This window comes from Sceloporus occidentalis, unplaced genomic scaffold (genome assembly GCF_023333645.1).
Source record: "Sceloporus occidentalis isolate IW3139 unplaced genomic scaffold, rSceOcc1.0.p SCAF_5, whole genome shotgun sequence".
Classification (NCBI taxonomy): domain Eukaryota; kingdom Metazoa; phylum Chordata; class Lepidosauria; order Squamata; family Phrynosomatidae; genus Sceloporus; species Sceloporus occidentalis.
Genome location: NW_028316985.1, coordinates 163,576,062 through 163,600,127, shown reverse-complemented (window position 1 = coordinate 163,600,127; position 24,066 = coordinate 163,576,062). Strand labels below are relative to the sequence as shown.

At 38.7% G+C, this 24,066-nt stretch overlaps 1 protein-coding gene across 2 annotated transcripts in view; it reads right to left on the bottom strand.

Annotated features, from left to right (window-relative positions):
- The window catches only part of TBCK (TBC1 domain containing kinase), a 103,293-nt gene that overhangs the window by 9,003 nt on the left and 70,224 nt on the right, over positions 1–24,066 (bottom strand). For both annotated transcript variants that reach the window (XM_089526015.1, XM_089526016.1), the window contains 3 exons: positions 18,191–18,366; positions 9,147–9,322; positions 2,699–2,858 (listed from right to left, as the gene is read on the bottom strand). In XM_089526015.1, coding sequence (XP_089382141.1) covers positions 2,699–2,858; positions 9,147–9,322; positions 18,191–18,366 — 512 coding nt within the window. The remainder of the gene's footprint in view (positions 1–2,698; positions 2,859–9,146; positions 9,323–18,190; positions 18,367–24,066) is intronic.

Here is a 24,066-nt window from a genome sequence, read left to right as displayed (position 1 = left end):
ACTGCACTAAAACAACCACAAGACAAATTTAAAAACATCTATGCCAGATTCATATTCTACTGTGTGCACATCAAAAAAGTTTATACCATGATTTCTCCAATTTAGTACTACTAACAACAACAACTGTACTAGATTTTTCAGTGTGCATGATGGGATTGGCTTATTTCCAGAGATACAAATAAGTATTTCTGCAGCTGTGTGAGCAGTGGGCCTGAGGATCAGTATGCAAAGGGATCTTCTAGCACCTTTGAAACTAACAGAGAAAAAAGTTGGTAGCATAATCTTCCACAGACTTAAGTCTACTTCATCAGATGCTTCAGGAAGGAGCGAAACAGACTGCCCCAAAAGGGCAGATTGGGGCTGCTCCAGAGCTGCTCACCCCGGAGCCATGGCAAACAGATGCCGTGACCCCAATCCGCCCCACCACCGCCACAAATAGCAGAAAAAATCAGCTCCTATTTGGGCCAGTTTTGGGCCGCCTTAGGTGGGCCCAGGCAGCTTCCACGCACTTCGGGGGCATGCACTGTCAAAACGCCACACCTCTGGAGTGGCTTGAAGCCTCTCCTGCTTGGTTGGCTGGGCGTCTTCCTGGCATCTTGGAGATGTACATCATCAAAATGCCATGCCCCCAATTTGCACAGAAGCCAGTTTTTCCAGGCTGTCTGTTCCATCCTTTAGTCTAAGGTGCTACAAGATCCCTTTGCATGATGTGCATGTGTTGTATTTTAAGGCGTCATCTTCTGCAGAGAATTATCATGACAACATCACAGATGCAAATTCAGCACTCAGTGACTGGATCATCAAGTGCTGATCTAAACGTGCCAGGCCTATTACAGATCTAACACACTGAATATTTATTTGTTGTTATTTGCCAACAAGTCAACTTTGACTAATGGCTACAATATGAATGAGAACCCTCCAAAAGCCTAGTCTTCAACTGTCCTGCTCAAGTCTTGCAACCTTCGGGTTTTTGCTTCCTTGACAGACTTAATCCACCAATAGAGCAATTTTTCTCTCTTTCCTTCCACTTTACTAAGTATTATTATCTTTTCCATGAATCATGTCGTCTCATGAAATATCCATAGATATGTCTCAGGATATGTCCAAAGCATGGCAGCCTCAGTTTAGTTATCTTCCAGCAAAATTTGAGGCCTACACATTCATTTGTTTTTGTAACAGTGGACGGTATCTGTAGAATTCTCCTCCAGCACCATATTTCAAATGAGGTGATTTTCTTCCTGTCAGCTTTCTTCACTTTCCAATTTTCACAACCATACATAGAAATTGGAAATATTATGGCACAGTTGATTCTAACTCAAAGATATCTAGTTCTCTCTTCGCTGTTCTTCCAAGTCTCAACCTTTTTCTAATTTCTTGACCAAAGTCTCCAGAGTGCTTAATGATGGAAACAAGGCATAGAAAATCTTTAATTATTTCTATGTCTTTATTATCTACTATAGCATTATGCCACCTATTTGTCATTTCTTAATTCAGTGGTAACCCTGATTTTACATTACTTAAGACATCATACTGTTCAATGAAAGTATACATATACTGTACCAGCCCACAAAAACAGTACAAGTAGGGATAAAGTATTGACCATTGCATAGGTATTTGAGAATCTGCCTGTTACTGGATGTCACAGTGCCTTGACATACACATACATGGTCTGTTAAACGTGTTAAACTTTTACATAGTGTGCTGTTCATTTTACAAGACTTATGCAGTCCTAATGTTATACCCATACTGGGTTAGTGCATTTACTATATTTTGAACTGACCAGCAATCACCTCCCGACTCCTTTTTTCTCTATTCACCAAAAGGTGCTAGTACTGATTGGCAGGCCCTTGTGACGTTCTATATAACAATTTCTGAAGCATAACAAAACTTCATATAATAAGAGGATGGTAAACAACACCCAATCCACTATGAATGCTGGTGGTGGAGACCGGAGAGGGTAGTGTTTAAATATTAATAAATATTACATACAGTATGAAGAACTTTCATACACACACACACACACACACACACACACACACACACACACCACAATTACCTAATGATTTCACAAAAGAACAATGCAAAGTGCTGGTTATGATGTATACTGCTTACGTTGTTCACACCTTGTTTATCTATGGGATCATATTCTTCCCATGAGCCTGCTTGTGTCTTGAGATCTTCTGGGGAGCCCTTTCTCTCCGTTTCACCAACCTCACAGGTACATCTTGTTGGAACACAAGACAGGCCTTCTTCTCTCAGGCTCTGAAACTCACTTTCTAAAAAGGTTACACTGACACCCTTCATGCTACCTTTTTCTAAGCAGGTATAGCCCTTTTTGGTTCAGATTGACTGCTCAGAAGGAAAGGGACTTTCAGAGTATGCTGTCTTGTTTGTTTTCTTTTTAACAGTTATGACTTTAACTGATTTTAATTCTCTTGTCTGCTTATAGTTAAAATTGGGTTTGGGATTGTATTAGGACTTGGAAAAGTTATATATATATATATATATATATATATATATATATATATATATATATATTACTGTTTGGGATGACATTCCCAAGCTTTGCGTTACACGTTTTTATTTTTCAACTACAGCGTGTATGCTGCTTTAGCATTCTCTCCAGAAGGCTAGAGTCCTTCCTTAATTCCTCATTGTTATGGTTCTGAACAAAATATATGACACAATAAATACTCACCAATGCCGCATTCTTTGCCACATGGCCAACAATCACCACCACTCTCCCTTTAAAACTCTGCAGCATGGAAGTAGCAGGACATTGGATGAGGTCCCCTTCAGTAGTAAACGCTGATCCGAATGGGATATTAATGCTGCCTGATATATGCCCTCTATTAAAACTGGGCAAGAGGTACCGTTAAGGAAATTAATTAGAATGGAAGGAAACAAAGCAAATTTGACATAACATGATACCGTAATGCATGGTGACTAACAGAAATGGACACTTTATGAATGCTTCCTCCAGATCTTATAGTTTGTAGTATCCTCTGGGTTCTTGCACAGTGAGAAACACTAATGATATCTACTCTGATGTCCTCAGGGTAATCAGCAACTGTATTATTTGATTTTATTTGCCACCTTTATGTCCTGCTTTTCCTTCAACAAGCTCAAGCAGGATATATGGTTATTTCTTCCTCCACTTTAACTGCACACAACTTGTGTAAAATAGGCAAGGCTGAAAGAGCAACTACCCCAAGGTTACTCAGTGACCTTTTTTTCATTTCTCCCAGAATATTTTCTTTATAAAGATACTGTATCAATTTTAAAGGATTAATATCAAGCAAAGTTAACAACAATCCCTTCTCCTATTATTCCTCCCCCTTCAGCAATGTTTTTATAGCAATACAGTGATAGAAAAGAATGGTGCAAAATTAATTCTTGTCCAGTTTCTTAAAAAAAAACACATTATTTTTTTTAAAAAAACTGTGGACAAGAATTAATTTTACACAATTCTTTTATATCACTCTGTTGCTATAGAAAACATTGCTGAAGCGGGAGTAATAGGAGAAGGGATTATGCCATTGCAATTTTAGTAACAATGCAAAAAGCCGTTGCCTCAAGACATATACTATAAGTCTGTAATACAAAGAACTGGAAACAGTATTGATCTTTAATATATTTTGCTGACTTCTCGTCTTTTTTGCTTATCCCCTCATGTCTTGGCAGCAGAATCAACACTTTTGATGTATTTAGTTTTGTTTCAAAGTCAGTATTGTCAATCATCATTGACAATATGCCTATTAAATTGGGTTTCTCCAAAGTCTCAGATGGTTTTGTTATGGGGATGATTCATCATGGGCAAACACAATCAATTTATACCATACTGAAATTATCATATTGGTTTCCATTATGCAGGGACAGTCATTTGAATGTCAACTTTTGACATAGGTCGGTACCCTGTTAAGCCAGGTTCTTAAGGACATACTGAGAATCTGAACTTAGATCTCCCAAGTTCTGGTTAAACTACCCTGGAGCTATGGAATCATGTTGGAAGCCAGATGGCTGGTCTCTGATGTCTTGATTGAATCCTTGGGTCACCATTTGCAGACTGTGTGCTTTATCCTGAATATTCTTGGGAATCTTTTCATTCACTGCCCCTCATTCCTGGAACCTTCTTCCCCCACAAGCAAGAGCCATCACTTCTTTAACTAGCTTCAAAACGGAGTTGAAAACCATCCTGTTCAGAGAAGCCTTCCCAGGCATTGCATAATTGTCGCTTACTATCTGATGTTCTTTTGTTGCCTGTTTATCGAACCATTTCCTGTATTGCTATGTATTGTATATGTATTATCCTACTTGAGTATGTATTTTCCCTGGATGAAGATTAACCTTCCATTTTGAAGCCAAGCCCTCCCTCCAGTCCATCTGCCTTGGTCCAGGCCTCGGAGGTAGAGAGGAACTGCTGGACCTCTTGCCCTTTCCCGCCACCACTCCCTTCTCCTTCTGTGTCATGTCTTTTTAGATTGTAAGCCTGAGGGCAGGGAACCGTCTAACTAAAAAGATTGCATGTACAGCGCTGTGTAAATTTACAGCGCTTCATAAATAAAGGTTAATAATAATAATAACTGTTAGGGCAACAAGATCTTCTGTGCAAGTGATATGCATTCACTATGCATTCTTCAGTTTCCAAGCAGGATTTGTGGTGCTAACCAAATTGGGATGTCTCATCTGGTGCACATGGGTGGCTTTGAGAACCACAGTGCCCAGGATCATATTAAGTTACATTTCAATGAAGTTGCTGTGAAACCAAAATAGATTTTAGGATCTTGCATTAATTATCTTGGAAAAGCTTACAGCTAATCTAGAAGTAATACTAACAATTATTTCTTTTGAAATGATTCATGTGAACAGTTGCATTTGGATGACTGTCAGTATTGAACCATGGGAAATATGAGGTGCTGTAAGTGTGTGTGTGTGTGTGTGTATGTGTGTGTGTATCTGGGCATGCATACATATATGCACATTCTCTCTCTAATACATGCAAGCACAAACGTACATCCAGTACTCCAACAGAAACTGCCTCGTCCCATTAGTTAAAATAGTTCACTAATTTCTTCTAACAGGAATCATTATTTCTCATACTGTAAAACTTATGGACCAATACATCTTATGATGGCTTTATCATAAATATTACAGTATACCATAGTAACTGTAAAATGAGAAGTCTTTATGACAACAGTACACATGACTTAACAAGAACAAATGAATTTATTTTTAGTGAAAGGAACTGCCTTAGTTATCACTATGAACATTTTAAAAAGTCATTTGTATTCCTTCTAATCTTAAATGACCATCTTAACCATTCCACTGGTACAATTATAAGAACTAGAAATTCATGCAAGGAAATGGAAGGACTATGAAGAATTTTGCTGAGATCTTCATGGAAGGAACTGAACACTGTCAGACATTACTTGTGCTGACTGTTGCTAAACTCCTACATTAGTTGTTGATCATTATTTTTCATGTTCTCACCCATGAAGCACTCAAGCAGTTCAGAAAAAAATGCAAATGCTATTTAATGTATTTTCATTAACACAAATATTTATGGAAAATATACATTGAACAGAACCCAGCAAAAGGCATTCTGTTAATTTTCATGGCATTTTCCATGTAAAACCATTTAGAAGCTAAGGAGATACTGATGTGCTTGCTGTCTAGTGCCCTGAAGTGCAAGGTCTAAGTGGCTTTTCTTTCTCCAACAGAGTTTGTAAGGATAAACTTCCAGGTAAAAAGATAATGTTATCTAGCCATTGCTAAGAAAGATGGAATCTAAGTGATTTCATCAACATCTTTATTAATGACTTGGATGACAGTATTGGGGCATATTTATCAAATTTGCAGATGACACCAAATTAGAAGGAGTAGCTAATACTCCAGAGGACAGGATCAAAATTCAAAATGACCTGAATAGACTAGAAAGCTGGGCCAAAGCTAACAAAATGAAACCTGTATATTTGATGGTGTAATCTCATAGATACCTTCATGAATCCTTTCCTTAACAGATGGATTTAAACCTGTATCAGTTGTTAGTCCTACACTTTTGCCTAGAAATGATTAGCTGATTAACACTGGCACCTACTCACTTTACTGTTTTTTTTAAAATGTTTCAGATAGGGAAGGCAGACAAATTAAAAAGCTTTTGATATGGATAAATCTAGCTTTAAATAACTAATGTATTTCAGGACAAAAAGCCTCAGATGACTAAACAGTGAAGAGTCAAATGTTTTAGACAATGAAGCTTGTGATTGACTGGAAGCTTCCACTGTTGCATGAAATTAACAAACATACAGAAGAAATAATTATACTTTCATGCTTCTTTGATCACTTTTGTTTTAGTTAGACAGCATAGCATGTTGAGGATTGGGGGTTGGCATTTTTTCAAGCTCTGACAGTTTTGTTTTACTCATTTATAGTTGTGGCTCCGAAGACTTCCTATTTCTACCAAACTACCTTGAAAGATCTATTTAAAAAGAGAGAGAGAGAGAGAGAGAGAGAGAGAGAGAGAGAGAGAGAGAGAGATTTTGGCCAAATCATCTCTATTACAATATTAAAGATATCCTCAAATATTTCTGCCTGATAGGAGTCAGAAAGTGGTCACATCTATGAGTTCCTCAAGATTTAAAGAATCATTTAATTGATTCGTATTGCTTCACTTTCCTACACCAAAAAACCCTGCAGTGTGGAGATAATCCCTGGTTCTCAGTCCCTTTCTCCCTGTCACTTAGCAAAATCAGTGTGTCAAATCCAGCAAGATACCAAGTTCAGAAGATCAGGCTTCAATTGTAAAGCTCATTGTCAGAACTAACCAGCAAATGTTAAAATTGCCTAATTAAACTACATACAATTTCAAAGTTCAGGCAGGCTTCTTATTTGTTATAACTAATAAACACACTTCTCCTCTCTTTCCCATATCTTCCCATGTTTTTGTTGTCACTACCAGATTCTTTCGCAGAAATGCCCTTTAACTGGCTTGGCTCATGCTTTCCTCCTTTCCAGCATTCTCTCAGCAATTGTGTTTGAGATCATCATGACTTAACAATATCACATCTACTGTATAACCCATAACACCTAATACCCAATATTTTATGGCAGTTGTCTATGCAACTCCTGACACAGTGGTGTCCTCTTGTGCTTGACAGCTGCCAGGATGACAGGGTACTGATAAGAAAATACCTACACATATCACTTGTAGTTTTGGCACTGGATGTCAATCAATTCTATATATTTCTAACAAGGCATTTAGGAACTGGCACATTTCTGAACCAGTGTTTAGAGGTGGCAGTCAAAGGGATATGAGAGTACAGACTAAGACATAATCTAGAAAAGACCATTCACTTGAATGTGATATGAGCTTTTATGTGACTTGACCCAACCAAATAATGGAGAACTACAGATTGCAGCATTGCTTTCCAAGAAGGAGAATGGAGCTATTGCTGAAAGTACTTTCTTCCACCTTTGGCTACTAGAGATATCTCTGTGTTTTCTGCATATGCCAGATCTTGCCAAATCTTTGTTCCAGCTTGATTCCTCTAAATGGAACTGCCCTTGGATTACTGTTTAGTTGTTGTGGTGTGCCTTCAAGTAATTTCCAACTTCTGGCAACCCTAAGTTGCTTTGTAAGCAAAATTTCTTCAGAGGAGGTTTTCCATTGCGTTCTTCTGAAGCTGAGAATGTGACTTGCCCAGTGTCACCCAGCGGGTTTCCATGGTTGAGCAAGGATTTGAACCCTGGTCGCCAGATTCCTGGTCCAGCACCCAAACCGCTATGCCATGATGGCTCCCATACAACCCAGAAACATCAGCTGGTGGAGAATAATGCTGCACACCTACCGTATATACTCGACTATAAGTTGACCTCATGTATAAATTGAGGGCAAGTTTTGTATAAGCTGAGGGCAAGTTTTGGGTTCAAAATTATGGATTTTGCTATGACCCATGGATAAATCGAGAGTAAAACTTAGGGGCATATAGCAAAGGATCTAAAGGATGAAGCAAAGCAAAACAATGTCAAAGAACTTACAAAATTCCAGCAGTCATAGCTTTTTGTACTCACTCTTAAGGCTGGATGGATGAGAGAATGGTGGGGATTGGTGCTTCCAGGATAGATTATACTCTTGCCTTTCACCAGGGCACAGTTCCTTCTTTTAAATAAGAGTTCAGATTCAGTACTTACATTGACCTGTGGACAAGTCGACTCAGGTTTTTGGGGTCAATTTTTTGACCTAAATTCTAGACTTATACATGAGTTATACAGTAGTAATGAATTATCAGAGAATGGGCAAATTTCCAGCCTTTTTTACACAAGCTGCAATGGTTGCCAAAGTAATTTGGAGCTAATTTACAATACTATTTTTAACCTTAAAAGACTTAAAAATGATTTGGAGATGCTCATATGTTAAGGATCATCATTTCCCCATGTCCCATTTGAGGTCTTGTCAAAATCTCCTACTGTTGCTTTAGGGTACATTTAGATGGTCCCAAGAAGCAACCAGGTTTTAAGAGCAATTGGTCCACAATTCCAAGCTACTCCCCTAAAGAAGTAAGGAAAACTTTGTGTTCCTGAAAGGGTGTAAAGCATACCACTTCCATCATATTTTGGTTGACAGTACAGGTTTAGTACTCCTTATCTGAAATGCTGGGGACCAGAAGTGTTTTAATTTTTTTCAGATTTTGATATATTCCCATGTATCTTGCAGATGGGACCCAAGTGTAAATATAAAATTGATTTATGTTTTGTATATACCTTATATACATAGCCTGAAGGTAATTTTATACAATATTTTTAAAAAAATTGTGCATGACACAAAGTTTTGTATACTGACCCATAAGAAAACAAAGGTGTCACTACCTCAGCCACCCATTTCTGATTTTGGAGCATTTTGGATTTCAGATTTTCAGGTAAGGGATGCTCAACCTGTGTTACCTCTCAATCCCAGAAAAATTCATGATAGGTTCACTTAGGGTCACCATAAGTCAGTAATGACTTAAAGGAACATAACAATAACAACAATCTGAAGTTGTATGGACCAAATGAGTTTACATTTCTTTTTATCATTGTAGCAGTTGTGCCTAAAAAAGAAAATGGTAGACAGACAGATAAGCTGCGACCTCTTCAGTTTGGAAGGATACTCCTCACTGTTACGGATGTCAACAATAAGCAATTTGGGCTTGCTGGATTTTGTTTTCTTTGGTGGGGTCTTGAAATGGCCAGGTCCTGTCAGTTCACATAGGTCAATCAAATCTTCAGCTGAGATCCGTGGTGACACTTCTGATTTCAGATCATTCAGCATGATAGAATCTCTAGACTTTTAAATAGAGAAAAAAAAAAACAAAAAATCATGCACTTGAACAGCTATCAAGCTGGCTTATTTGCAATTGTTCATTGATATAAGATTAAGATGTGTAAATTTATTAACAAAACACTTTCCCCTCAACAAACCTCATCCTGAAAGATAGCAAGGTAAAGACTCAACAAATGCAAATGAGAACTCTCCCAGCAGACAATGACCACTATCAAGCAGACATTAATCCTCTTGTGCAGACCCTCACACCCTGAGGCCTGCCATTAGCAACAAACAATATACATGCAAATCACTCCTGCCTTTCCAGGTCACACAATATATATAGCCAAGTCCTTTCCAGGCAAACATTCTCTGAAGATGCCAGCCACAGATGCTGACAAAATGTCAGGAAGAAACTCTGCTAGAACATGGCCACATAGCCCAAAAAACCCACAAAAAACCCCAACAAAAAAACCCTCATCCTGTTTATTATATTTACAGTCACAATTCTGCATCATGATTTTATTTTTGATTGAATTTTGAAAAATGCATTTAGTATTTGATATTTAAAACTGCCTCAGTCAATTTGCATTTTAAAAGAAGGCATGCATGTTTGTTTGGAAGCTGAACTACAGCTGTTAATTGCTTATTCAAATTATGTTGTCAAAAGCACCACTTTCCCTACAGTAGCTTTACCCAATCTTGTGCCTTTTGGTTTCCAGGTTTCATCACACACTAGCTTGACAAAGAAACAGAACCCAGGAGACTTAAGAAGTCAATAAACATAAATAGAATCATGGTTGGGTTCTCGTTGGCTGGACCTACTAGGCTCTCAAGAGCAAGTAGCCAAAGCATGACACATGCAAACATTCTTTTAGTACACACAAAAATGTGTCTCCATTCTGAACAAGGGTTAGCTTCAATGTCAGTGACTGAAAGTGCAGACAACTATATGCACGAACTTATACTTACAACCTTGAAATGCCAAAACAGTACACACAGATATTTTAAACCCTGAGGTCTAGCAAAATACAAATTTTCCTCTACACAGGAGGTGGACAAAGTATGGCTTCACAAGACTTTTAGGGTGTGAAGGTACAATTTTATGGACAAAAACATTTGTTAGGTGGAGAAGGCTAAGCTCCAGGATTCAGCTTGGTGCAATCTTTTAGTCCCTGAAAGCTTCTCATTCCCTACTCTCTGCATACTCATAAATCCATCAATATGACTGAAACTTGTTAGTGAGATCTTGGATTGAGCAGGCTCAGTGCTCTTTTTAGGCTAAGAAATTTAGTGCATGTAAAAGCCATCCCTTGTATGTTATGCAAGACTACAGATCTAAAGTTATCTTAAGTAACTTTATGTGACTTCAAACAACAGTGGGAAACTCTGCACCTCCATATTCATGAGTGGACCTGTTTTAAATCCTCATTTACTACTTCCTCTTGAGCTTAGTAGACAGGCTAGCCACTTCTCACTGTAGGAGGAAAGAAATCCCAGTTGCAAAACTCTGTAGTGGTTCAGTTGCTCTTATGCACGCATACTCAAAACAGGCTAATTAAAAAAGTGGAAAGGGAAATGTGGCAACCAAGAGGATTAGAAGAAAACCAATACCTTCATAACCTACCGCATTTTATACCAGTGGCTAGACTCTTCACTTTGATATATATTGTTTCCTTTGGGAACAATTACCCATTATCATAGGAGGAAATAAGGGAAGACAGACAGTAACTACTACAGAGCTTTATTTGTTCTGTACTGCTGACAGCATGGAGATCTAATACATCTGCCCAATGAACCAACCCTAGAGGATTATTTATCAACTAGATATGAAATGTAAGACTCACTCTAAGGCCATTTTCACTCTTTTAAAAAATGAAGTATACTCTTTTTTATAGTAAAATATATAGCTTTTTTAGTGAAGCATGACATAAAACAGTAACACTCCTGAAACAGCACTATATGTAGCTTTCTGCACTATAGTTTGCTGCCAAAAGATCTGTTTTCACTAGCCACATTTTCTTCACCTAAAACCACTCAAATGTTTAAAGAGAAAATAAGACTACTAGGATATATCTTCCACTATCCTCCAAAGCATTACCTTGTCTCTGAAAGAGAAGGCATCAAGCTAGATGCCTTGGGCCAACTTAATAACACAACAGAATATTCTCAGGGTACCCTACCATTAGGGAGAGTCAGCTGCTTCATGTGGCAGATACTGGACCTAGAAATGCAGCTCTCTACCTTATCATAGGTTCCCACTCAGCTAGCTGCTAGCCCCATTTGGAATTCCAGGTAAGGGATACTCAACCTGTACTTTAAACCCAGTTGCTGTCTTCAGATCTTAGTCCTGTCATGAGGCTCTTTCATACTGGGAACCTACCCAGTAGTATATTATTACTACCTCTTTCTCCTCCTGTCTTGTTAAAAGTTTGGGACTCAGGGCAGCTTACAAGAGTTAAAACAAACATAGCTAAAAATTCATAAGATACAAAAGTTTAAAATGCAGTTAATCTATCAGAGAATAAGAACCTGCTAAAAACACAAACCATTAAAAAGACAGCAGCAAAAAGAAAATCCAGAACACTATGCAAGACCCATTCCTTCTACACACACGCAAAAATAAAATAAATCCCCAAAGGTTTGTTGATACAAAACATTTTCTGCTTCCAGAAAGATAGCAAGGAGGGTGCCAGTCTAGCGCTCTGGGAAGGAGGTTCCAGAGCTTGGGAGCAGCCACTGTGAAGGTCCTCTTCCAAGCCCCCACCAGATGTATCTGCAAGGGTGGTGGGGCAGAGAGAAAGCTCCCTTCAGAAGACCTCAAAACATAGGTAGGTTTCACAAGGGAGAAAATGGTACTTCAAATGATCTCGACCAGTGGTATATTAGGCTATATAGACCATAACCAGCACTTTGAACTGTGTCTGGAAATGGTCTGGCAGCCAGTGGAGCTGTTGCAACAAAAGAGTTTCCTTTCTCTAGCTAGCCCAAGTTAACAATCTGATTGCAGCTTTCTTTAGGACCTAAAGTTTTTCAATATTCTTCAAAAGCAGCCCCACAGAGTGTGTTACTGTAATTCAAAGTTCATATTGTCACATTGTCTATTTGCTTATTGTTTTATAAATCTTGCTAATAGTTCATAGTTTATATGTGCACTCTTTAAGAGATGAAGGGAAATATAACAGTAAGTTATGCAATATGGTACTCATTTATTTCATATGCAAGCAGTAACCCCAAAGAGTTTCACATCCCAGTTTCCCACATCAATTTTTGGAAGATATAATAGGTCAAACAACAAAGGATTAGAACTCATAATAAGGTGCTGTCTTTCATAATTCCCCATTAGGAACATGTTGTACATGCTTTGTTACACATCATCTGATGTTATTTTATGTTTCATAAACTAATAAATAACATTTCTTCTGTGTGGCAAAATTCTCTCTTAAAAATCACTTCATGAATTGGTTCACAAACTGGGAAGTTGCAAGAGACCAGATCTCACTGGTAAAACACACACTTTGCATGCTGAAGATCCCAGATTCAGTTCATGATAAATCCAATGTAAAAAGATCTGAACACAGGTCTGTTGAAGATTCTTGAAAACTGTTGCCAGACAGAATAAGACACGGGCAAACATGATCCAAAAAGATGGGAAATAAGACTCTGTTGTATTGTGCCTAGTTATTCTGGATCACTTTGAGTTTGTGAATACTGAGGACGTGGACAAGCTCCTTGGTTGTGTAAAAAGGACGACTTGTCCTCTCGACCCTTGCCCTTCGTGGTTGACCGTTCAGGGAGGAGAAGTAATAAAATCTTCATTACTTGCTATAATCAATACTTCTCTCCGAGAGGGGACATTTCCATCCACCTTAAAACTGGCCATAGCAAAACCAATTTTGAAAAAACCTTCTCTGGACCCCTTGCAGATGAGTAATTACAGACCGGTCTCTTTATTACCGTTTTTGGGCAAGGTGATTGAGAGGACAGTTGCCTTTCAACTCCAAGCTGTCTTGGATGAAGCCGATTATCTGGACCCATTTCAAACTGGCTTCAGAGCGGGACACGGAGGTGAGACTGCCATGGTTGCCTTAGTCGATGATCTCCGTCTGAGTATCGACAGGGGTAACGTGTCATTGCAGGTGCTCTTGCACATCTCAGTGGCTTTCGATACCATCGACCATGGTATCCTTCTGGAATGCCTGAGAGAGTTGGGTATCGGGGGCAATGCGCTCCAGTGGCTCCGTTCCTACCTCTCGGGAAGATTCCAGATGGTGGGGCTGGGGAACAGCAGCTCTCGTAAAAGAGAGCTAACATTGGGCGTCCCTCAAGGTGCCATTCTGTCCCCCATGCTATTTAACATTTACATGAAAGTGCTGGGAGAGATCATCAGGAAGCATGGAGCTCGGTGTTATCAGTACGCTGATGACACCCAGATCTATCTCTCCATGTCTCCGACTGACACAGTGACTAAGGACGGCACCTCTCCTCTGGATGCCTGCCTGGGGTCAGTAATGGGCTGGATGAGGGAAAACAAACTCAAGCTGAATCCAGAGAAAACAGAGGTACTCGTGATAGGTTCCCCAAGTCCTGACAGGGAAATTTGTCATCCAGTCCTGGATGGGGTCACGCTTCCCCTAAAGGACAAAGTTCAGTTTGGGAGTACTCTTGGACTCATCTCTACAGTTATCATCTCAAGTAGAATGGATGGCCAAGAGTGCTTGATACCAGCTTCTGTTGATACGCCAACTGCGACCCTGCCTCAACCAAAAGGACCTTGAAACAGTAGTACATGCACTGGTAACCTCTCGATTAGATTTCTGTAATGCACTCTACATGGGGCTACCTTTGTACCAGGTTTGGAAGCTTCAGTTAGTTCAAAATGCTGCAGCCAGATTGGTCGCCGGAACTTCTAGATCAGATCATATAACACCGGTATTAAGATCTCTCCACTCTCCTATCAGCTTCCGGGCTCAATACAAAGTGTTGGTCATCACCTATAAAGCCCTACATGGCTTGGGCCCGTGTTACTTGAGGGAACGCCTCTCCCCATACAATCCATCCCGCACTCTCAGAACTACTGGGAAATGCTTACTTGAATATCCTAAGACAAGTTTGACAACTTGCCAAAAAGCATTTTCATCTGTAGCTCCCATATACTGGAACAAGCTCCCGGAGGAGATAAGGCTAAGTTCCTCTTTAGATGCCTTTAAGAAAGCCTTAAAGACCCATCTTTTCTGGTCAGCATATCCTTCTGATTCCCATTAGAAATTATTGTTTGTTGAAAGATGCTCTTTATGACTGACAGATGTTATTAATGTTCTTATTTGTGATTTTAAGGATGCTTCTTTAATTATATGTACTTACGTATTTTGTATTTGATGTATTGTACAATTGTATTTGATGTCCTTGTGAACCGCTTTGATCACTGCGGAAAGGCGGTATATAAATAAAGTTATTATTATTATTATTATTATTATTATTAGTGGACAAGACAGCCACCCTATATTTCTTTTATGGCTGAAGCAGAAGGATACTGAAAGAACACAGATCATAACTTTGAATAGCTTTTTTCTTTTTTGGCAGCTGGGGGAGAAATAGTTATGTAAATAATTCAGAAACCTGCAGTTCAAAAACAACAAAATGTCTGTTTATTCTTTCCTACATGTATGTTTTGCCACAGTAAACTGATAAGTTACAGTGGGGCCTCATAAGCCTCAGTTATTTCCCTCTTGAAGAGAAATGAAGCCACTTGAAGCACTCTTCTTGAGGTACGGCATGTGCTAGGATGGAGAAAGATACACTCAATAAAGCAAAACAGAAAAAGAGTCCCATTGCTGAAAGTGTGTTTGTGTTTCCTTTGTATAACATACCATCGACATTTGCTTTGCACTATGACAATGGGCTTCAGGAGTTTACTTTAGGAAATGATCAGCACACTGAGGGGAAATGCTGCTCATGGCATGAAAATAATTACAATGTATAAATAAAGACATCTGATGTTAAGTCGGTAAAATTCAGAGTGTGTTGGAGTGTGAAGGGAATTGTAGAGAAGCAAAGCAGTTCTGCTGATAAGGTTGCTATTTGGCTCAGAAAGTACAAACTTTTCATCTAGGCAATATTTGCAGACTTTTGTTTACTAATTCCGCACATTTCTACTGATATTGCAACTACTTCAAAGGGCTAGCAGTAATTGTTCATAAGAAGCAAGTCTTATCCAACAGAATTGGTTTACGTCTTTTTTCCAGTAAAAGAAAAATATGTATCTTTTTCTTTTTTTTAAAAAAATGTGAATATTGCATTTTTCAATGGCGTATCATACCTCAGATCTTTATAAGAACATGGAATATACCAATAATCAAACAAATTTTAAAGGAAGTCATGAATTGAGCTCCACACAAAGGAACATGTAGGCAAATTTGTTAAGAAAATAGGTTTTGAATTTTTGTACTGCTACTTATATATCTTCCATCAGTATTTTATTGTATGTTCCACACCTAAAGGTGAAGATTTTTTTACATTAAATATATCTTAATGTTCACCTCTGTCAATATCAAACAACTACAGTATACAGGAAAGCAACATAGAAAGTAAAGACCTAGTAATTAAGCTCTCAGCATATCTTCCATATTACTGTTTAAAAAAATCAAAACTGATTCCAAAGATGACAGACAGAAAGTACTTTTATACTTTAAGTCTTGTCAAAATATTAAAAATAGGTTTCAAAGAAAATGAGGAATAAAATTAACATATTTCTAGGGTAGAGTAGACAAAGCTCAAAAATGTTATCTGGTTTCAGCTCATTTCCTTGACCATCATCTAAAAGAGGACATTTCCACCAAAAAACAAAACAAAACAAAACAAAAAAAATACTTTTCTTCAAAATATATTTCTATAAGTACATGCAGATAAGAGGGATCTAGAATATGTAAGCTACCTGCTTACAACTAATTGTTTTGTATATATGTGATTGGCTTCCAAACTACAGCCTTCCTAAATAGTACATTTCACAAATTCCATGGGAAGGGAAAATGAATCCTTTCCCACTATTATTCCTCAGTGGAGAGAAGGCTTATCCAGCAGCTCTGTGACTAGGCCTTAGTAATCTCGGTTACAGAAATAAAAGGCCCAACAGAAACAGTTGGAGAATAGGAGTGGAGAGAAGCCCTGGCACAAGATGAAATACTTACATTGGCACATTCTTCAGAGCAATTTTAGGATCAAAATGATATTGGAACATAAATATAGGTCACATGGCTATCAAACCACAGAACAACTCAGAGTTCAAAATGCTTGAGAAGTCAGTAAAGATAGAAAAAGGTATTATTTCCTGGGGAAGCTAGCTTACTGAAATGGGCTGGGTCATTCAGAACAAAGATACAGTGCAAGCTCAACACAATAAATATTTGACAGAGATAGCCAAGGAAAGTGGAATGTAATGAAATATAAACATCTACATTTGGTTATTAAGAGTAAAATTAAGAGACGTCAACACAAATAAAAACATACATCTTAAATGAAGTCTCTCAATATGATGTAGAACTATTCATACTCAGTTCTACAGGAGATGAGATGGAACCACCGACTTTCCTCACATTATTGGACGACAGATCTCATCATACCTTGCCATGATAGTTGGGCTGTTGGTAGTTGGAGTTCAATAATATCTAGAAGGTCAGAGGTTCCCCATTTCTATGCTATATGCAACCAGAACCCATTCAATGACAAATGTCTAAAGTGCTTGTCAAGTGCCATATTCTAAATGGAACTCTCAACCAGTTCTGAGTTCGTCTCTCAACAGCACCCTAAATTAAATGTTTAGTCCTGACCGACCGTATGGAAACCAATGGTCCCTTTCTTCCTAATTACCTGACCCATCAACAGGAATAGCACAACTCTTCTCCAAGAAAAATGTGGCCCATTTCTTTAGTATTAAATATATATATATATACTTTTGTGGTATTAAGCAAATCTTTCCAAGAAAACCCCATGACAGGTTTGCCTTAGAGCAGTGATGGCAAACCTTATAAGGACTGAGAGCCCAAATTAAAAGGCCTTCCAGCATCGGGTGCTACTCGGTGCTGGGGAAGGGACTTCCGAGTAGGAACGGGACTTCCAGAGCAGGACCTATGCTCTCTGGAGGCAGGACTTCCTCCCACCCTCCTGGGACTTCAGTTGCCTCTCCAGAGACAGTTGACGGCTGGGGGGGGGGGGCAAGAGGGGAAGAAGAGGAACAGGTGCGCACCTGTTCCTCTTCTCCTCCCACACCCTCCTAGCCTCTCCAGAGGCAGCTGAAGGCTTGAGATAGCCTCCTCTTCTCTGCCCTCTATGTGCCATGAAAAATGGCTTCGCCAGTCATCTGTAGCACGTGTGCCATAGGTTTGCCACCATGGCCTTAGAGTGATCATATGTCAGAAGCAACTTGAAGGCACACAAAACACACATATTAAGCTGTTTTAAAGTCTTATAGTAGAAGAGTAAAGACATAAGGTGTAGAGTAGAGTAAGAGTAGAGTAAACTGTAAAAATCTTGAATATATCACAATTATTGAAACACACATTACTATGACAAAGTAATACATTTATACAGACAGTTGCAGAACACATTTCATCCCAGGCTTCCTCAACCTGAGGCCCTTTCACACTGCCCAATTATAGAGCTATGGATTCATCCATGGCAACATCCCATGGACTCCTAATGTTTGTAGTTTGATGACGCACTAAAGCTGTCTGGCTGAGTATCCTAAATAACCCTCCCCAAAATTTCATAGGATGTTGCCATGGCAGTTAAAGTGGAATCAAAGCACTAAAAAAGTGTAGTGTGAAAGAGCTCTGGTGTTTGTACTTAATAAAACATCAAGCTTTTCTGTAAAAAACAACAACAACAATCACTCACCAGGTCACTTCTTGGCGCATCTTGATAGTCCGATGAGAAACAGGACATTAAACTTCTTGTACACGTTACCTCACTGGCTTGCTTGGGATGCTGGGCATACTGTCTGTAAGTAGCACTTTTAGGAGTCCAACAGAAAAGATTGATAGATTCACGGACACAACGTTCTATGTCAATTTCTGAAGAGAGGAGAAAAAGATGGACAGAAGTAAAAAAGTGAGCATTTCTGAAGCCAGAGCAAAACTGTGGCCAAGAGGCAGTACATGTTTTAAGTAACTATGTAATTCTACCATGAATTTTTAATTTTAATTTTTAGCCTGCTTTGTAGATTTGTAGTTAATTAATCTAACTGGAGACAAACAATACTTCTTTCCTGTACCAATATGCAATCAAGTGGAAATTTCAAATGATAATTACAGAGCAATAAAAGTCATATTAAGGTTATTCCAAAAATTCAAGTGAATAGTAGGTTTTCAGCTGCAAACTCTAATTATAATATGTAGGCAATTTGCAAATTAGTAAAATGTGGCAAAAATCAGGGCAAATGGTGATGAATCCTAAATGTCAAGTATGGCATCCTTTAGCATGATGTGAAGCCTGAGTTTAGTACATTTTGTCATGGTTACAGTTGTCAAAGGAAACTGAGACAAACCAAATCAACTAGTGAAACAAAAGTTCATGAATCTGAACTTCAGAGGCCTGATGCTATTTACCAAAATCATATAATTGCTGCTGGAAAACAACAAAATTGTGATGCATTTGATATAAAAAGACTTGAAGCTTATATAATCTTAGCTGAAACGTAGCTCCAAATTGCACAAAATTATAAGGGTCACTATTACTAATAGTCTATGTCCAGCACTGGCCAAATTCAGATTGTTTTGTATAGTTTCAAGAGAATTAGGCTCCCACTGAAAGTGCCCAGTTTCAAGTAGCCAGTAACTTGGCAGTCACTGATCCAGAGCAGCATGTTACATTGTGAAGGCCATGTGAAAATTGCGAGTGCATACTTTGAACAGCCACCCTAGCAAGAAAAATGCATCCTAGACTAACATCCTAAATTAAATGCTAATTTATTGTATGCAAACTATGCTCACCCCTTCACTAAACAATGGATAGAGAGGCAATCCTCTAGAAAAAGGACCAACTTTTCTTTAGTATAGCCAGCCCCCCATATCCACAGATTTCACATCCACCGATTCAACCATCCACAGCTTGAAATTATTAAATAAATAAATAAATCCAAAAAGCAAACCTTGATTTTGCCATTTTATATAAGAGACACTATTTTACGACACCACTGTATAAAACAAGACAAGGATCCATGGATTTTTGTATCCATGGGGGGTTCTGGAACCAAACCTCAGCGGATACCAAGTATAAAGTAGTCCGTCTTTGTTCTTTGTTGTTGCTGTTAACTGCCCCCAAGTTGAGCTCAACCCATTGTGACCCTTGAGTGAGACACCTCCCAGAACCCCTATCTTCCACTTCACTGCTTAGTTCCTGCAATCCCATGCCCATATCCCCCTTTATTGAGTCAATCCATCTGGCATGTGGTCTTCCTCTCCTTCTTCTGCCCCCTATTTTATCTAGTATTATTGTCTTTTCCAGTGATCCATACCTTCTCATTATAAGCCCAAAGTACACCAGTCTCAATTTTATCATCTTGGCTTCTAATGAGATCTCTGGCTTTATCTGTTCTAAGACCTATCTGTTTGTCCTTTTGGCTATCCCTGGTATCCTAAGCATCTATCCTAAGCACTAAGCAGTGAGTATTTAACGGTAACTGACCATAGATATATTGCATGGTATCAGTGGGGTAGTGAATCTGTTTCTGGTTTTAGTTTGAACATTCAATGAAGCACCTCAGCTGTTGAGCTTATGAGGATACGGTCTAGAACTGTGGATAGCTCTTAAAAAGTTTGGACTAAAGCATGTAGTGGATTCCCAATGCCAGTGTCATAGGAGCCCCCAGCTGTAACAATGCTTAACTTTTAAGATATATGGCTTTTGCTGCTGTCATCACAACTTCATCATACTCCAGCTTCTGTAATTACAGCAGACCAGTATGACTTAGCAAACACCACAGTGGATTATCACAGGCAATATTCAAGTTCAAATTGTCTAACTCTAGGAACCCCTAACTGCCAGTAGTTTTCAATTGCTAAATGACTTGAGTATGTAGGGTTCCTATAATCACATCTGTTGCACAGACTTCTTGTCAGTATGTGGGTTGAGTGTGTGAGACTGATGTATCGTGTGCACCACCCTGAGCTATGTGAAGGAAGGACAGCATAAAAAGATTTTAAGAGACCAAATAATTGGAAAAGGTTTAAAATGAAGTCCAGTCAAGTCTACTTCCATTTCTCAAATCACTGCCATCTAGTCTGGAAATCATCTAATGGCCATTCACTAAAATTAAGTCTGGTTAATAAACTTATTTCCTGTAGGTTTAATGAACTGGAGAAAGGAATCTGCTATGTAAATGGTGGCAACTGGATGGCTGTCTTTTTCAACAGAAAGCCAATAATTAATCTTTTTGATTTGATAAACCTGTCACACATGGATGGAGAGACTATTAAGAGGCAGTAGCAACTGGAAATGCCATACCGCAACTCACAGTCACGTCCTGCATTCTTAAAAGCCTTGTCAAAATATAATTGATAAACAGCAAAGCCACACAGACTTCAGAGGGATTCCATAATCTCCGACAGCAATTTTAAACTTTCAGTCTGTATTTTACGGGGTTGGCAGAGAGTACATAAAGCACCAAGTTAAGATGGCATGCAGGTGACAACCAAGGGGTACTTTTACTGCAAAGCACTTGAGAGCCTGTCTGCAAAGACAGCTCACATGAAAAAAAGTGTGGGTTAAATGAGTGATTGCTGAGACAAAATGTTTTATAAAATACACAGTAAAAAGAATATATAAACAGGACAGTGTGTGAGCGCATACTCTTGTTGGGTCTGTATCATTTAATCCATACCAGAAACCTGTTCCTTTCAAACAAACCTGAATTCCAAGAGGGAATGTAGAAAGACAAATTGCTTGTCACTCTCAGAAAGAAGGAACGGTAACAGCATTGGATTAACCTCACTGCCCAAGTATTTTACTTATTATCCCACAAAACTAGCTTCAGGCAAGCAAATAAATAAACAAATACCCTAACATTTTCAGGTGTGGTGGGGAAAAGAGGCCATACACATTGCCTGCAGAAGTTATCTTATTTAACATCCTCTTGCATATCAAAGCAAATCCTAGTTATGGTTTTTGCTCCATTCTTTAAAATTGCTGATGCATTTCTTGAACTTTTAAACCTCTGCTAATAAGCAGAGTTCTTTGGTTGTTGTAGAATATATTAAAAATACAAAATAACAAGAAAAATGTAACTGACCACAGCACAAATAAAACGGTAGCAAAGAATAAAAATATCACAGCATATGAAACCATAATAAACCTAATGAAACCATAATAAACCTAATACTTTCTCTACTTAGGTCTTATCTTTTCTAAAAGAATAATCTATTCTCTTTTACAGTACCCAATAATTAGTGCTCCCTGGGTGCTGTATTACAAATATAAAACAGAAACAATAAACAATAACAGAAGACTGCTCAAATAAAACCAAGATATAACCAGCAGCAAAGAATGAAAACATCAAAACATACGAAGCTGGAATGAAAATGTAAAGTCGAAGGCTTTCATGGCCGGCATCCATAGTTTTTTGTGGGTTTTTCAGGCTATGTGGCCATGCTCTAGAACATGGGCACATAGCCTGAAAAACCCACAAAAAACTCTGGAATGAAAACTAGCAACAAAATAAAATGATGCTAAGACATACAAGCATTAAAAAGTAGTCCTTAAAAAGCCTAGGAGAATTAAAGACTAGATAATACACCACTCTCCACCTAACACCAGAATGTTTTCTGTTAATGAAAAATGGTTTTACAGAAAAGCCTTCAAACTTTGGGTGAACACAAAAATGAATGATCTGCATATACACTTCAGAGGTACCCCAGTAAATCCTAGAGATATTAAAAAACAGGTAATTAGCACTTACATTTAGCAAATAGCACTTACATTTCTATACTGCTTCATAGTGAACTAAGCACTCTCTAAGTGGTTTACAATGTGTAAGCCCATTGCCCCCAATAAGCTGGGTTCTCCTTTTACCGACCTATGAAAGGATGGAAGGCCGAGTCAACCTTAGGGCCTGGGATCAAACTCACAATGTTGTGGCTGTAATACCGGCATTTAATCCTTGTGCCCTGTCACACCATCCTCCATGTTGTTTTAATTGGACAATCACCCAAGCACTTCATTGGGGAAGCTGAAAAATTCCTCCCCTACTCATCCTGCTGACAGAATTTCCACTGTTCAGAGAACATTCCATCAGTGGAGGGACACCATCAGATACAACTCTATATAAATACCAAAGACCAGTAAGAGAAATGATTGCTGTTGTTGCTGTGTGCTTTCAAACCATTTCTGATGGTTGCAGGGTTTTCTTGGCAAGATTTGTTCAAAGGGAGTTTGCTTTGGCCTTCCTCTGAGGCTGAGAGAATGTGACTTGCCCAAGCACATCCAGTGGGTTTCCATGGCTGAGCGGGGATTCAAACCCTAGTCTCCAGAGTCATACCAACAGTCAAACCAGTGCACTATGCATATAGGAGATTTGGGGTTTTCTCATATTTATCCTTGTAAAAAGGAAAGAATTAATAACCAAACATTATGTAGATACAATTCAAAGGTGTGCATAATTAAAGGATTCTCAGATTTAGGTAAATGACATTAATCTTTCAGGCGTTGACATTACAGAAATCTTTGGTAAGGAGGTGTATGCTAACAAATCATTTTCCTTCTGTACTAAAGCTGGCTTCTTGATCCAATTCTTGGCTGTGAGCTATTAAATATTGGCAGCTATGCATAGCTTCTGTTTCACAAATACCATTATTCACCTTTGATGAATTTTTGAGGGATGTTTTATAAACACATCTGCCTCTGGTTCCTCAACAAAGCCATCAAACAGAAGTGACTCGAGACTAGGCAGGGACAAAAAAAGAAATCCTCTCATAAACAAGCAACTCTTGTGTCTTTTTCTTGGAACAGAAAGAGGAAAGCATCCACCTTTGGAGCGGGGCAAATCAAGCATCCAACACTCTGCCAGTTTTTCCTGCCTGTAGGGAAAATTTCTGGAGAAGCTGCCTTTGTTTCAAACAGGGCTGTGCGGCTTCCCCTGTGATCTGATAATGTGTACCTAATCTCCTACATTTCAGTGAAGTTTCTTAGGTTTTCAGAGGTGCTGTCATCTGTTGATATTTTCTAATGCCATGATTGTAATTCTGATCCTCCTTTGGAGGTTATTAACTAATGGGAGATAGATTTCACTCAATGATATTTCAATGACGCTAAAAATAAGTTGGGGGGAGGAACACCTTACTGGGCCATGGAACCTCAAGTGACCTTGGGTGAGTTCCCATAATGGGTATGCCTTAGGGTTGCCATAAGTTGGAAATGACTTGAAGGCATATAACAACAACAACAACAACAACAACAACAACAAATTTAATAGACTATTCGTAAAAATAAAAATCAAGTTACCAACATTAAAAGGAAGGATAGGTTGCTTACCTGCAACTGTGCATCTTGGACTGGTTATTTTTGAATTCACACATATGGGTCATTATGTGCCTGAACATTCAGAAACTCCTAAGCCTAGCTTGTCTCTTTGGTGGTAGTTCTGCACTCTCCCTACTGCAACTACTTCTAATACTTTCCCGTCTATTTTCCAGTCTACTGCACATGCAACAAAACTGGAGCTCAGGAGAGTAGAATGAAGGATTGTTTCTTCAGCCATGTGTGCTTCTGAATTGTGTAGG